Below are 15,997 nucleotides of genomic sequence, written 5' to 3' on the forward strand. Positions count from 1 at the left end.
ATCCATATAGGGCACAAAAAAGATCACAGCAAAATAAATTTTAAGGCACAGTTTGGAACTTGCTCTTGGTGTCCTTTTTTTGTCATAGTTATGTGATGATGGAATTATCTTCATTTTTACTTTAAAAAAAAAAAAGGTGTAGTGACTGATTTATGTTTCTTTGTCCGATTGGCTTTGTTAGTTAACTGCTGAATTGTGATTTTTAAAGTAACTGATGCTATTCTTTACTTTCGGTCTTTTGAGTATGATGTGAGCTAACTGACATGCGGGGATTTCTGAGCTTGTAATGCAAGACACATTTCTGTGAAAATAAAGTGTTATCTCATCTTAAACTAGGAAAAGTTTCACAAAGAGCCCCATATAAAATGAAATGTCAAAGTGTCATGCCCACTTAATCTCCCCTTAAAGGAAAATAACCACATTAACAATGTTGAAGGAGGCTGGCACTGCTTGCCTTGATATGCTGTATGATAAACAACTCCAACAATAGAAGTGGGATGTGTAAAGTTTTGCGAGCTGGAGAGGCTAGAACCGCTTTTGAATTCACCAACTTAAAAACAGAACAGAACATTTTGCATTACATTCACATTAGAGTAGGCCTATATCCTGTCTTTGTAAGATAAATCAGCCTGGGTTAGATTAATGAAACCAAGCAATATTTCTATTGTAATGAACCACCTTAATGTCAGAGCCACTTCCCTGAAACACATTTAAAATTGTTGTTTTCCTCTTCTTGACATTGGCTCTCATTCTCAAGCTCTGGTATTCCTTTAAATGTCTCATATTCTGCAAAATACATTTTAACAGGGTTTTCAAATACCAATATGTGTCCCTAGCCTGTCCATAAACCAAACAATTATTAGAAAAAGTCCATAATAAGCCCACATCGGCCCAGCTAGTTTGGGCCCCAGATGGGAGAAACCTGGGTTGCCCATGTGGGTCTAAGCTAGGGCCCATGTAATGCCCACCTTGATCCCATCTGGGCTTGCCCACATGGGGCCACCATGGAACCCCCGGATAAAACTAACCGGGACCCAGCTGGGCCGCCCAGATGGGGCCCATTCACCAGCCCATATCTGACCCACATGGGCCCCGCATGGGTGTGTTGACAGGGTCTACTGCCCACCTACTGCCCATGTGGGGCCCAACAACAAAGCCCACTCTAAGCCCATGCCCACCCAAAGCCCAACCAGCCCAAGTGAGGCCCATATGGGCCCCAACTGTACGTGTTTGCTGGGTCATATTCTTTCTATCTGTTGCAGCCTTGCTTGTGTTAGCGGTTCTTTGAAACCAGAACAGCTCTCAACCATGGCTGCATTGAAAATCTGACAGGGGCCTGGAGTGCAGTACAGAAGATGTTGAGTTACCATAGGTACTGGACAATCGTGGCCATTATCAGAATCAACTCAATGCCAACAGACTGGGTGTTGTGACACACTTAATTTCCGAAGCCCGTTGTACCCTTCCCTCCTTGTCTGCTGGCTTCACAATGGCAGAGTGGCCTTTAGCTATAAAAGACACTTCCTTGTTCTCGCCCACAGTCTTCTTTCTCAGCAGCGACACCCCCCCCCCCCCCCCCCCCCCCCCCCAACACACACACACACACACGGTGCCAGCCTTTGAGGCAAATGTCAGCTAATTAAGGGTTACACGATCGACCTTTCTTACCCCCTACCCGAGCTCATGCCACAGGTTGCCTTTAAGACAGTGTAGGTGTAGGCAGTAGGCAGACACACACGGAACACAGGTCAGTGTGGCCTTTGATATGCTAAATACTGCTGGGCTCCAACAGGGAGGTGGACTTAATTAGACGAGACGCTGGCTGTCCAACAGTGAGGATGCACAATGATTCAGCTGTCATAAGAGACTGCTATAAAGATGATATGTGTGTGTTACAGAGCTGCAGTCATCGCATAGTTGTTCTCCACCAGCACATTTCTGTCCTCTTGATTATCCCAGTCAGCATCCTTCAATTCTTGGCGCTGAGAGTATGTCTTTTTCATTTTTGTTAAAATATGCTTTGAGTTTTTTTTTACTTTCTCCTACTACAGAAGGTCACTCTGTTAATCCCAACTGTACAGGTACAGGTCAATCACTAAAATCCCCCACTGGCCTGTTTACAAACAGGTAAAAAAAAAAAAAAGAAAAACCTTAAATCTGTGCTAAACTTTATTTCACCTTTCCTGCCAATTAAAATCACCTAATTAGTTTTTCGTTGTTTTCTTCTTACAAACCCTCACATTCACCACGCTTGGTGCGAGCCTTTTGACAGCAGGCTTGTTAGCCGCACGGAGAGACAATAGGTGGAGAGAGTTCAGGTAAAGTGACATGTTTGATACTAAACTTTACAGTTGTGTTGATCAGCGTTCAACCAGCACAGAGGTGCCAAAAAACGTCGAAAAAAATGTGCCTCTGCCTCCAGCATCCAGCATAATGTGAATGCAGCTGGGTCCTGTGCTTGTGGGATTGGTACTTCCTCGACTCCGGACCATAATTCTGTACACAGTCTTGCACTTTACACGTCTTCGTTCTGTAATGCCGATTTTAATTTTCAGGGTGTGTCCACTCCTTAAATAAATGCTATTTGATCATCGAGCACAAATGCAACATTTGAGAAGGGCTCTGAATATTGAATATCATCTCTCCAGTTCAAAGCATTTTTAAGAGCTGTGGGTGAACGCTCCAGAGACGAGAGAACAGGGAGGAGCTGAGGACGAACTCACTCAGGCTCCAGCTACACGCAGGGCTTCAAGTAATGGACGGTTAGGAGGACAATAACACACACAGTACGTATAATGAAGGCGTTGACGGTGGCTACGGATGCCTTTTCCAGTCTTCTGCGTGCAAATGGACAGTTATGTACTAGTAAAATGTTGGACGATGAATAAAAGACAGAAAGGACAGATCAGGGACAATGAGCAGAAAGAGCAGAATAATGTATAACAGCTTTCAGGGACGTCATTGGGAAGTGGATGGTTCTTTGAAGTGGTTCATTGTCACCAGTGACCTTCTTTTTTTTTTCTTTTTTTTTGCTGCTGCTCTGTGTAAGAGTGAGGGGAAAACACAAATGGAGAAATAAAAACAAGAAAAAAAGTTGTGAGCCTCAAGTCTGCACCTGTTCCTCTTCTCAGGTGTCTCCGTTCCTCCCACAGATTAACCTGCTGTCCCCTCTGAACCCTCAGCAGCATTCGCGATGCATTGTTTATCGTCACACACCCACCATGGTGTACAGGGTTGCAACATTTTGAAGTTTTTATTTGTCGCGTTATACATCAATATTTTGTGAGTCAGTGAAAATGATTCAACACATGAGTCAGCCGGCTGTTCACTGACGCTTTTCATTTAGGTGACCCGTGCAAACAATTCTGGTTATTACTCTGGCACACGAGATGAAGCAGTATGTGTTGACCTCACGTCACAAAAGGCTTTGCTTACAATAAGTGGGGGCAGATCCCAGTACTTCAATAGGAGCAGTGTAACCGGTCTCACAGCTCAGAACAAGAGGAGAGCGCCACCTACAGAAACTCAGATGTCATGAGCAGTCAGTAAGACATCAGACTGACACGCGTGGTTTTATTTATGAGCTGAAGAAAGTATCATTCTGGAACACAATAGCCATGTGTGCTTATTCTTTATTGTACACATGTACGTGCTATGTAGCTTCTTGCTCTGAGTCAATGCTCTGTCCTGCCACACTGCTCCCAAACCTGATGGGGGGGGGGCATTGGTCACTATCACCTCGCGATGTGAGGGGGCGGATCCCAACAAGACACCCCTGGACAGTTACTCCTCATTTCTCCATAGATGGAGAGCAAGGATGCCATGACTCTCTACGATCGGTGCATCCTTTTTATTTTTATTTTATATATATATATATATCTTGCAACAAATCAAAATAAATCATCTTGCAAGTGACTACATGTTAGGCTATTAAAATAAAGTATCTCATGGGACTAAATGATATGTGTGTCGATAGGGTGACACAGGAGTGCCGTTAGCCGGCCATAGTTTCATTTTCAAACTTAAAGTGGAGGAGTTGAATCCATGTCCTATCTGAGATTATATGATTTAATGAGTAGTTTAAGAATCCAGTGCTGCAAACACATCAAACCTCTCAACCCTTTTTTTTTTTTCCCTAAAGAGGCTGCAAAGCTCGGTGTTTAGTGTTGAATCTTTACAAGCAGAACAAGCAACAAATAACTGATTTGATTATTTAACACCAACAAAATAAGTATTTTGACGTTGACTATAGAGGCCTGTGGGATACGAGCAAAACACACAGTGTGATCAATGAACTCAATAATACAATAACAACAAGATGTGTGCTGAATAATCACGAGCGCATTTTACAGTGCTGCTGTAAGTCCCTGTTTCTCTACGACTATCCGTGGTTCCTCATGTTTGACACAGCACCTTTATTTACAACACGTTTCTACTTCAACCAAACATTTGCCTTTACAGTGAGGCCCGTCCAAGAGTTTAAACGCTCACATGTTGAGTGAGAAAGCGTTGCTTCTCAACTACAATAATAATATTTCTAATTTAGTGCAATTCATTCAGATTTTGTGTATTGTGTACATCCTGAAAGCTTGGATGGTCAAATATTGATTCAACACGCTACTCTAATGTAGACTACTAAATCCATCAATCCACACATTATCTTATTTAATCATTGTGCCGTGTCGCCACGACTACATAGTTGAGTCTTAAAGGTGCAGTGGTCTAAGCGGCCCATACTTTAAGAACTACTTTGTGAAGACTTTGGGCCCGTCTTCTTTAAGAGTTTTTTTTTTTTTTTTTTTAAATGTCACGACTATCAAACTATAGCGGAATGACACACATTTTAAACATTTCATCAGAAATTACAGAAAACAACTTCCTCATCTGGTCTGTGTTTGTGTTTTTTTTTCTTTCAGAGACATCAAACCTGACAACATACTACTGGACGAGTATGGTAAGACCCCTTCTCTCATTCTCGGATAAATAAAGAAGCATGTTTTGGGTTTTTTTCAGAGTTTGTAAACCTTTAATATATGAATCTGGTTTTATGATTGTGTACATAAGGTCATGTGATGTGACTCAGTGCCTTAAATTCACGACTAAGCTGCTAATGAACGAGGATTTAAAAAAAATAAAAAATCCCTGGGGTCACTTCTGCACGGATCAAAGAGTTGGCAGGTGTTTCCAGACAGGGCTTCAACCCAGCATTAATATAAATACCTCACACCTCATTTTAACAAATGCAACTCGGAGTTCACATTTATGTCGTGTCCACTGTGATGCTGTTCTTTTTTTTCCTCTGATGAAATAAAATGGAGGGATGTAGTGAGCGAAGAGAACAGGGTGATATTTATGACCATGGCTCCTTGTGCTGTGAAACTCCTGTTGTGAATGATTAAGTGTCATCATAGCTTCTAGTTTTGAATTCACATAAATAGACACACGTGCAAACACACAACGCTACACGCATGTTACAGGGAGGGGAACGCTTATAAATCAAAGCCACATAAATGTATTCATCAGTATGTGAAACATTGAAGTCATTCATGTAATGATGTTGAAAAATACAAGCTTTCTAAGAAAGGCTTGACTATGTGTTATGATTGTTCAATTGCACCTTCTTACCGCCAATAAACATCTTAAAAATGTGAAATACAAACTAAACAAAGATCATTTCAGCTACCTTTTTGAATGAGGACGTGAACAAAATGAGTTGCTGCTGGTTGTCCTGGCAACCACACAGCAAAGAGGACTTTTACAGGAAGTTACTGCGACCCAGCAATCTAATAATTCAGCAAGTAACTCCTTTAAAAAAAAAGCCATGTGCTTTCCTTTGAACAGTCTGTTCAGAGTCTTTTTGTTCGACTAAAGCTAACCAACAGCTGACTGTAGCAGCAAACCATGCAAGGGTTATACAACAGATATGCAGATAGATAGATTTGTGTTAAATGATGGAGTCGAAGAAAATTGTAGTATCAAATCAGCGTCAAACAATCCTGTGTTGTAACTTAGTCGTAACAGAGCATAAAGAGAGCACCTCCAAAACTTGAAGTGTCCGAATGCTTTGCTCTAAAGGGTACATAAACACAGTATCAGATGGCACTGCACGTCTGCATTAAGGAGTTTAGGAAACAGAGACATGTTCGATGTCAGGTCTGCTGTCGGTGCAGGCTGAGAGAAAACAAAGAGCGAAAGAGCCGAGATGAAAAGATAAAACTGAGCGAGAAGAGCCACCAGGCAACAGAAAGTGATGGTAGAAAGCAATCATTTGTGGATAAGAAAGATACTGTTTGTTGGAAGAAGAGAAACAGAAAAGAGATGAAGAGGCAGCTTTTTCAGGCTGGTTTGTAAAGGACAACACTCAACTGTACTTTCTCTCTCTTTCTTTCTCTCTATTTTGTCTTGGTGTCCTTTCGTCTTATCTCAAAAAGCACTTCTCTTTCCCCTCATGGATTCTACCCTTGCTGTTTTTCCGAACAGACCTGTAGTCTTCCTTTTCCGATTATGTCTGAAAACAACACGAGGTACGAGAGGAGGGGGAAGCAGGCTGCTTCTGCTCACCGGTCAATTTTACAAACGAGAATTGACCCGTTCCTCCTGGGTTCCTCTGGGAGCTTCTGTGAAATAGAGAAAAACAATTTCCTCACGCACGTGTGACGTCGTCTTTTTCTAAACCGCCGCGTGGCCCCCAGGACGCTGAGAGAAGCTCCTGGGTTAGTCACCGTGAGCTGCATGCACACACGCAGGAACTGAAGGTGAAACGAGGGGACGCTCGGCTCACTTCTCCCTCTCCCCTCCCAAACAACAGAGGTGTCTGAACATGTTTTCAACAACGACACCCACGGGACCCTTCAGAAAACAACATTATATGAATTTGAAATGTGAAGTTTATTGGCCTGCCTGTCAATACCTAATCCGACTTGAGATGAGTTATCACTATGACAGGAAGACCTGATGATGGCTGGTCTATCGTGTAATACCATTTGGACAAATGATGGTTGGATTTTGGCTATTTAAAAAAAACATGGAAATAAGTATGACCCCATGTACATGTGCCAAGTAAACAATTAACTTCGCTGCTGACTTGATGGACAGAACTGGGAATGCTCAAACTCAAATTTCAACATTACTATATAATGTTTCAGGAGCTTTATTGCTGGGTGGGGAGGAGAAGTGCCTTGCTCAAGAGCACCCCAGCAGTGCTCAGGAAGTAGTCTGGCACCTCTCCAGCAACCAGAAAAATGTCCACATTTTGTCCGCACGGGGACTCGAACCGGTGACCCTCTGGTTCCCAACCCAAGTCCGTACGGACTGCCCACCAATTTCCCGAGCAGTGGGTCATTTCTATTACTGCTTAAGTTCATCCATGATAGTGTGTAGACGCTTACATGCCTGAAAGAAGCAAGAAATTGTTTCTTCCTTTTTTTTTGAGCTCTGAAGTGAAATCACTCAACAGTTTTTTTGTTAAAGCAAACTCAATACATGAGTTGGAAACTGTGCAGACAGAACAATTTAAAGTAACTTCTGTTGCTTCAGTTCCAGTTGAGAGTAATGGAGTTTATTTAGTTGTATTATTATTGAGAGTAATAAAGTTGATTTAGTCTGAATATTTCAAATGACCGAATAAACTTACTCATACCGTATCCACAGTATGACATTGCAGTTATCAGTGGTGGGAGTGTATTGAGTCAGCAGTGAGGAAAGAGAAATTATTAATAGAAACGATATGCAGAGAGTGAAACGTCGGAAGGATCAGACAAACCTCAACATTTATGGAGGTAATCCCTGTAAAACATGTTAGATAACTAAGCCATCAGGAAACCTGCTGAGCCATTGTTCAGGCTGCACTCAGTCAAACGTTCACAAGCAGGAAACGAGTTGAAGGCTGAAAAACATAATCTCATGAAATGTCATCGGGGTAGATTTAATCAGCTGACAGAGCTAAAAGATTTTATATGAATTTAGGAAATTGGTCCTGCTTTGGACCAGGTGTATTCAAATACATGTCATTTGTTTTTTTTATGTACACTCAGGATTTGAAGTCGCAGTCTGGTGAAGAGGGCAACATTTAAAATTGAGAATAATATTTAGAAGTATGAATACATTGCGTCTATAACGCACTTTACATTTGAAGCAAATCTCAGTAAGTGCTACCGAGAAAGGAAGAATGACGTGCTTTGAAACGATAATGTCGATAGCATTGCAGCAGCTTTTCCTTCTGTCACACACACAAATATACGCTGAATAATTCTATACACTCTGACTATGCATTAAAAAAAATTGTTCACAATGATTTGCGCTGATAACATTCACACAGTTGCTCAAAAGACTTTGACCCTGAGTTATTTAGGGTTCAACTTTCGTGTGTCTAAGGCCACTTCACAGTGTAGAGTACAGCTTGAGTCCCACAAGCTCCTTACATATACGCCATTAAAAAATGAGGTTTTGTTGCCAAGTACTTGACAACATACAAGGAATTTGTCTTGGTGTATTGGTGCACAAATAGCTAACAAGGAAAATAAAGCTCAACTAGCAAGCAGGTAAAATACAAATCAAATATAAGACGCAATTACAAATATATAACAGAATTTAAAAATGTCAAATATAAAGAAACACTGTCAACAAATTAATTAAACAAGACGAATCCCATGAGCCTAAAAGCTTCGGCAACAGGCCACTGGAGACTGATGCTGCTAACGTCTAACTAGAACAAACATAGCAATGACTCATCACTGCCATCCTACACTGACTAAAATGACACCTGTGTGTGGTATTAAAACGTGATATTATCCCTCGATACTTCTGGCTCAGTATCTGAACATTTTGATGATAGTCATCTGTTTCCCCCCGCTGGCGACTTTGTAAAACTCCTGTCCTAAATCTGTCTCCTGCGAAGCTGAGAAATAGGAAGGCAGAACAAGGGAAAGGGAGAGAAGACCAGTATCTGACAGGGACAGGAGGGATCATTAAATATGAAAACACGACTCGTACTCAAGCTCTTCTTAAGAGTCTAAACTGGCTTTATAGTCCTGCTGCACCTCAGAAAGCCTCTACTATGCTTCTGCTACTGGCACTGCACTGAGCTAAGTCTCTCCATATTTTGCATCACGTATAGCTTCACTCATACAACGGCGCACTAAAAACGGCGTATGCTGTGTGTATATTCCGAAGAGGAGAGGACATAGAAGGAAGAAGAAGTCAGCGCATAAAGCAGCAGGGAGCAGCTTCAGGGGCTTTTGTGGTTAAAAAAAAAAAAAAAATCAAAACCATGAAAATAAGGACAGGATAGAGGAAAGTGTGGGAGGCGAAATGAAAAGAAGTAGCGAGAGAAAAGGGCGGAATAAAAAAAAAGGTCCACAGATTGAAAAAGCCTATTAATGCTAAATGACAAACAAAAAAAACCCAGAGAGGTGAGAATAAAGAGGAGTTTGGGATTTTTCTAGAATGCTATCATTAAGGCTAAGTATCTCAGGGTGAGTATAGATTTTTTTATATAAAGATTAAAGGTTGTATGTCGTCATATTATATATGTTTGTGTGGTTACCTGGGACAACCATCCGTCCGAACAATCACTCTGCGGCAAAACTCTCCTGCTTTGTATTGCTGCCTCACCCGGTATGACACACACTCCCCTAAACTGTATATTCAGCTCATTAGTGGTGGCTCAGTGTGCATGGCAGACTCTGGGCTATCTTGCAGCACGGCGAGGCACAGGTCAGTGATTTGACTTTGAGAGGTTGAGTTAAAACACACTTTCAGTTCAGACACACCATCATCCCACACACGCTTAATTCCATTAATTCAGCCGCGTTTAATTTGAATGTGATGCCTTTTAATGATGCCGATGTCAGAGTAGTATGATCTAAAAAGGGGCATTTCAATGGATTGCGTTGTTTTCGTATTCCCTTTCATCCTTGCTTTGTGCATTTTCACACATGCACCCTTGAAAATTCTGATGTAAAGATTGCAGCTGACATTCTCCGGATCAGGTTGGTCACACATTGATCTCACAGTCGGACTCTATACAATACTTGTTGGACTTGTGGGAGGTGGTAACCTGACTCAAGCTATGATGTTTAAAAAAAAAAAAAAAAAAAAAAAACACGACACAGCAACAGAGTCCACTATACAATGGTGCGAATGTTTGCCTTTATGTCAATGCTACGTGTCCTTCTACAGTATCACAATTACAACTAAAGAGCGGAGAAGAACATACTGGTGAATAGAAAAGGTACTGCAGCATTGTAATGTGTACGCCGATGGTAACTGTCACATACAGTACATTCAATCTATGACCGTGCACCGATCGCAGGGATAAAAACGTCACCACCCACTCCAACTCCCCAGAGGTGAATTCTCCTGATAATATCCTGCTGTGTTCAAGTGACATACCAAGAAGGATACTTTCGAAGGGAAAGCAAGCTGTCTAATTGAATTTCAAAAAGCTTTCAGCTTTAAGGGGGGGGCCACAGTCACTAATGATTGTGTAAACACAGATCTGTGAATGTACAGCTTGTACATGGATCGCACAAGTGATGTACTTAGATGTTTATCAAGAACGACCTCTGTCCCACTTTGAGTTCACGAAGTCTCTCCTTTTTTTCTTTTTCAGGGCACGTCCATCTGACAGACTTCAACATCGCAGCCATTGTCAAAGACGACCTGAAAGCCACGTCCATCGCTGGGACCAAACCGTACATGGGTAAGAAACGACTTTTTGACCAGTGTGTGTCAAGAGACAGAGCCGGAGGAAACGGTTGACAATTAATCTACAGGAACCACGGAACGTAACAACAATAAACTCGACTGAGCAGGCTTATAAATGCTTATCCCAACAGTCAAGGGACTGTAGTGAGGCCAGCTTTCACTGCAGGACACATCCTCCTTTTTGCTTTTTAGAAATCAGAATTGAGATCAGCTTTTACTCCTCTCAATTTTTTTCCAGTGTCATCACTCAGTGTTTAGAACATACAACAAACACAGCATGTATCTCCACTCTGGGATTATGGCTTTATTTCTAAGATTAATCCTGTCAAGAGTCGCTTGAAATAACCCCCATGATTCATTAGGAATTATGAAATGATTGATGAAGAGATGATAAATAAGGATTGAGAGCAGGCAAACTGGTAGAGGTTATGTGAGATTTAAGTAGAAGAGGCAGATTATTCTCTCCAATGTTACATTAAAGAACAACGTATTTTACACCTCCAGCACGTTGGGCCGATTCATCTTTCAATGGTAACTAACCTTTGACATGAATCCAGACACAGTTGAAACTGAGTGGGCGGTGTATTGACTGAATGCTCCACAGTGAAGGTTAACTATTAAGAGGGCTTTATTTAGCCTCAGAGGCTTTTCAAGTTGAAAAGATTTTAATTTAAGGGACATCAAATGGAGACCTCACCATCACCTCTTTTCCTCCCCCGAAAGGAAGAATATGCAACTTTTTCATCCAGTAGATGTCGCCGTTGAGCACCAGCATGAAACCAAAACAACTCGAGCTGCATTGTTGTGCTAGCAGGCTAACGGTAGCGCTCTTTCGTTTGCTCGTAGCTTCGCATTGCAATTTACAAGAAATGACCATGATTTAAAAATGCTTACATGACATTCAAATAAGCAGTGAGTCTGGCATGTTACTCTTCTTTTCTGTCGTCCCTCACTCACACAACTTCTATACAAGAGGGGATAAGCCGGCTGTCCCGTCTATCTAATCGCAGTGTAGATACAGCTCAGACAGCATCACCGACAGCGCGACTCGGGTGTCACACTCATTGTGGACAGTCATGACTCAGCGTTATTTTCAGAGGACTGGATTTCTGCTGTATTTGTGTGTAAAATGACACATAGTCGGCCTTTAAATTGTATGCTTATATTCTCAACGTTGATTTGATTTCAGTTATTGATATGACGTTATTTCCAAATTTAAACTTTTTTTCCCTAAAAAAATGGTTCAGAGTAAATAAGCATAATAGTTTGCAATAACTTTTACAGTAGGAGACTTATTTATTAAAGTTGCATCGGCCCAAAAAACCTGCACAGAAAAAAAAAAATATATATTTTCATTTTCAGATGTCATGCTCTCAGAACTTTAATGAGCGGTAGCCTTTAGGTCAATGTGTGTCTAACCTCTGAGCAATCAGTTAAAAGGATTTTAAGGAAAACAATGACAGGGCAGCCCGTCTTTGAGAGTGTGCGTTTGTCTTTTTTGAACATTAAGTGTGTGCGCATGACGAAGACTAATCTTATAACCGCATGCGAGTACATTTCAGGAGAATACTCTGAGGTCTAATAGATTATTCATGGGGACTCTGGAGAGAAGAAAACCATTTTCTGAGGCTTCTTTAGATAAACTACACGTTTTTCTCCTCAGCACGAGGGAGCAAATCTGTCATGACGCATAGAGGAAGTGTGTTTCTGTGTGTCGGTGTGCATGAACCTGAGTGTGTACACTGTCACTCACACACACACACACACAAATAAGATGCATAAATAACTGCTGAAAGGGTTTGATTACTCATCCTGCCAAGAGAATCTATTTAATTAATCATGATAGAAGAAGAAACTACGATTTATATACTGGCTCCAAATCAGGGATCAATTATTACAATAAGTCTCTTTTCATCCCAGAGCAACAAAAAATGTAAAAGTTATTTTGACGAACGAACGGCAAAAACTTAAAGCTGCTCTCAGAGTCTCACTTTCATCTTCTTTAACGTGACACCTCACTAAAACGTCCAGATCTTGTAATCTTTCCAAAACCTTTTGATCAGCTCGAGTCTCCCTCACTTTTTTCAGTTGTCATCAAAGCCAATTCCATATCCAACTTTAACACATAGGTAAATATTTTCACCTAAAATGGTGGAAGTTAAATCAACTATCACCAACAAAAGTGCCAATAAAAATAAAACGAGGGGATCAAAACACACTATGGTCAAATCTGAAATTAAAGGTGTCCGCAGCAGCACAGACCTGATTATTTTCTTGTGTTACGTTTTCTGTCTGTCAGCTCCGGAGCTCTTCCAGAGCTTCGAGGGGTCCCATCCTGGCTACTCCTTCTCTGTGGACTGGTGGTCTCTGGGCATCACAGCGTACGAGCTAATGAGAGGACAGGTAACTTGAATGCACACATACACCGGCCCCAGTGCAAGTGCACTACATATAACATGTCAGGTACAAAAAAAAGAGTACAAGTACAATCCAGAGGAATAGAAGCTTTGATTAAATCGACCTGTGAGCTGACATCACCCAGGATAGGTTTTTAAATGTATTTTCACGGAACGAATGGGACTTAAAATACAGTTGGAATGGATTTTTTTCAGCATATTATTTATTTAGTTTTGGCGCTGTCCACATCTGGAGAAGTGAAACCTTTTATGCTAATAAACACTGGACATTTTTTTTTATCATTCATTTTGACGAGTTCTGCAGATTTGTTTGTTTTGAAATGTAGATACAGAATTTCTGCCCATACATGAAGAATTGAAACAATGAGGATTAAAACATCCAGAGGCTGAGCTTTTTGTGAAGTGTTGCTGAAACAAATTCCTTATTAGTATTTTTATTTTTTTTTTGCATAACTTTCCATCAGACATGCAAAATGCATTCAGCCCATTTTCTGTCCTCCGAGTTACATCTCACGCCCACAGTAATATCTTTAGTCCTCCCCCAGGGCTTTTCTTTTTTTCTACCTCAAATCCTTCTCTTAACCCTTCTAAAATAGGCGTTGTCCTCTCCCTGACCTACATGGTATACACACCTAGTCTTCTCTTTTACCTTAAAGCTGTGTACTTTCATTTCTCAAGTGCTTTTAAGTTTTATCCTTCACTCATTCAGCGATGGTTTGCTGAGCAAACACGTAAATGTCTCCACATTCACCTCGGCTGACTTTGACATTAAACCCATGTACACCCTTTCCTCAGTCTTCACTTTTACCTTTATGTAAACCTTTCTCCGAAACTTTCCTTCACTCCCACCCAGAAAATTCATTATCGCTTCACCCCTCTGTCTCTCAGGGACATTCTTCGACACCTCTCTCTGACTGGCACATTTCATCGCCGTCTCCAAAACGTGAATCTGTCTCCAGGCGTTCAAAAATTGGCCTGTTGGATGTGCAGAATTATTTGGCTGTTGAAAATGGAGAACGAGCTGTCTATTATCCAGCTCCGGGCACCCAACGATCCCTTCTCACACATTTGCTTCATCTTATCTCTCTCTTGTAAGCTTCAGCACTCCTCTCACTTCATTCATGTTTCTCTCCAACCATTTAACTCCTCGCAAGGTGACAGCGCCTACCTGCCAAGCCCGAACACTTCTCATTAGATTGAATCCAGGAAGCCTAACAATTCTTTTGAACCACAAATCAATCATTGTCACTTTGGTTCTCCACGTCCTGCCTTTGGTTTGTTTTCTTCTTCTTTTTAAAATTAGCCGGCCCGAGTGAGGGGAAGGCAGAGAGCACATTGTGCTTTTCAAAAATAACATCTGCTGCTACTGCATCAAATCATCTAATGAGATTCTGACAGAGACAAAGAGTACTGGATCCTGATCAGAACAATCCACCTCTCTGCTTTACAGAAATAAATAATAGATCAAATAAAGTTAGTCCCCTGTTTGGGCTTACAAAGAACAGTAAAAGACGCTATCAAATCTTTTAAGACGCTGCGGAAAATTTTGAGCAATTGTGGCAAGGGATTATTTATTCTGATTATCTGATACCTTACAGTATATATGCCTTGTATGGAGTGGAATATACAGTAATGGGTGTCTTGTATTTCAAAAAGTCATCTAATTAACATTGGCAGAGTATCTTTGGGGATTTTGCTAGATTTCTCTTTAAATGAATCGAAAACATGACATTACATTTTGGGCTGTCCAATAAATTGCAATTGTTTCAATCAATCAATCAATCAATCAATCTTTATTTATATAGCGTCAATTCATAACAGGCGTTATCTCGAGACACTTTACAAAAGCAGGTAAAGGACCTTACTGTTTGTCTGTTAACATTAACAAAAGAGCAGGTAACAAGACCATGCTCATTGTTATGTTTACAAAAAGCAGGTAAAGGACCTTACTTAATTGTTTCAATTATTGCAGATGAGCAAAAAAAAATCCTGGACTCAATGAATTAGAAAAACCTGTTTTTGTAGCTTGCTTTTTCTGTTTTGCATTCGTAAATGTTACTTATCAGATCATGCTTTCACCCATTTTTTTTCATATCAAAAGAAGTCCCATGAAAGTGTCATCGTCCCTCAAATTAATGTACAGTTAGCCGTAAAATGACAGCTACACAGTGGTAAAGTAAAAGTGTAAGTTAAAGCAACCACACTTAAGTATTTGTACATATCCCACTTCAGATGTATTTTCCCAATATTGAAGAATATTGTTACATATCCCAGACATTTGTTTCATGTTGGATTAGGTCAAAACGTGAATATGTGACCATACACATACAATCCAAAAAGCCCAATATTGAAGATACTTGTCCCTGTTTCAATCTCCAACTCAAGTGGAAGGACTTTAGTGTCTGAGATGTAGACTGGAGGCAGAAGAAGGACACTCAGCAGACTCTGCCTAGTTTTCTGACCCGCATACAGGCCTCTCGTACTAAAAGAGAGTTTAAGCAGTGTTTTGAGAACAGCCCATTATTCCCTGTTTCCTCCACCGTTTGTTTTCATCAGTGCCGTAAATGGGTTCACAGAAGGTGAACACAAGGAGAGGAGGGGGAAAAAAAGAGAGGGTTGGGAGGACCGACTGTGGAACAAACTTTAAGACAAGCACTTTATCAAAGAATGGCCTCCAGGCAGTGCATCGCTGTAAATATAAGAAATCTGCACTGAATCTTCTCCTCTCCTCTTTTCAGCGTCCCTATGTGATGAGATCCAGCACACCGTCTAATGAGATCCTTCAGACCTTCCACAAAGTCCATCCCTGCTACCCAGCAGCCTGGTCTTTGGAGATGAAGTCTCTTCTCAGAAAGGTAAATGAGCAGCACATG

The 15,997-nt window shown here is 41.0% G+C and overlaps 1 protein-coding gene across 1 annotated transcript in view; it reads left to right on the top strand.

The window, feature by feature from the left end:
• Positions 1–15,997, top strand: part of stk32a (serine/threonine kinase 32A) — a 64,082-nt gene that overhangs the window by 31,669 nt on the left and 16,416 nt on the right. Inside the window, exons 6-9 of the mRNA XM_079356385.1 lie at positions 4,917–4,954; positions 10,613–10,702; positions 13,007–13,110; positions 15,863–15,979. Of these exons, the coding sequence (XP_079212511.1) occupies positions 4,917–4,954; positions 10,613–10,702; positions 13,007–13,110; positions 15,863–15,979 (349 nt within the window). The remainder of the gene's footprint in view (positions 1–4,916; positions 4,955–10,612; positions 10,703–13,006; positions 13,111–15,862; positions 15,980–15,997) is intronic.

The sequence above is a fragment of the Symphodus melops genome (assembly GCF_947650265.1).
Source record: "Symphodus melops genome assembly, chromosome: 11".
Classification (NCBI taxonomy): Eukaryota; Metazoa; Chordata; class Actinopteri; order Labriformes; family Labridae; genus Symphodus; species Symphodus melops.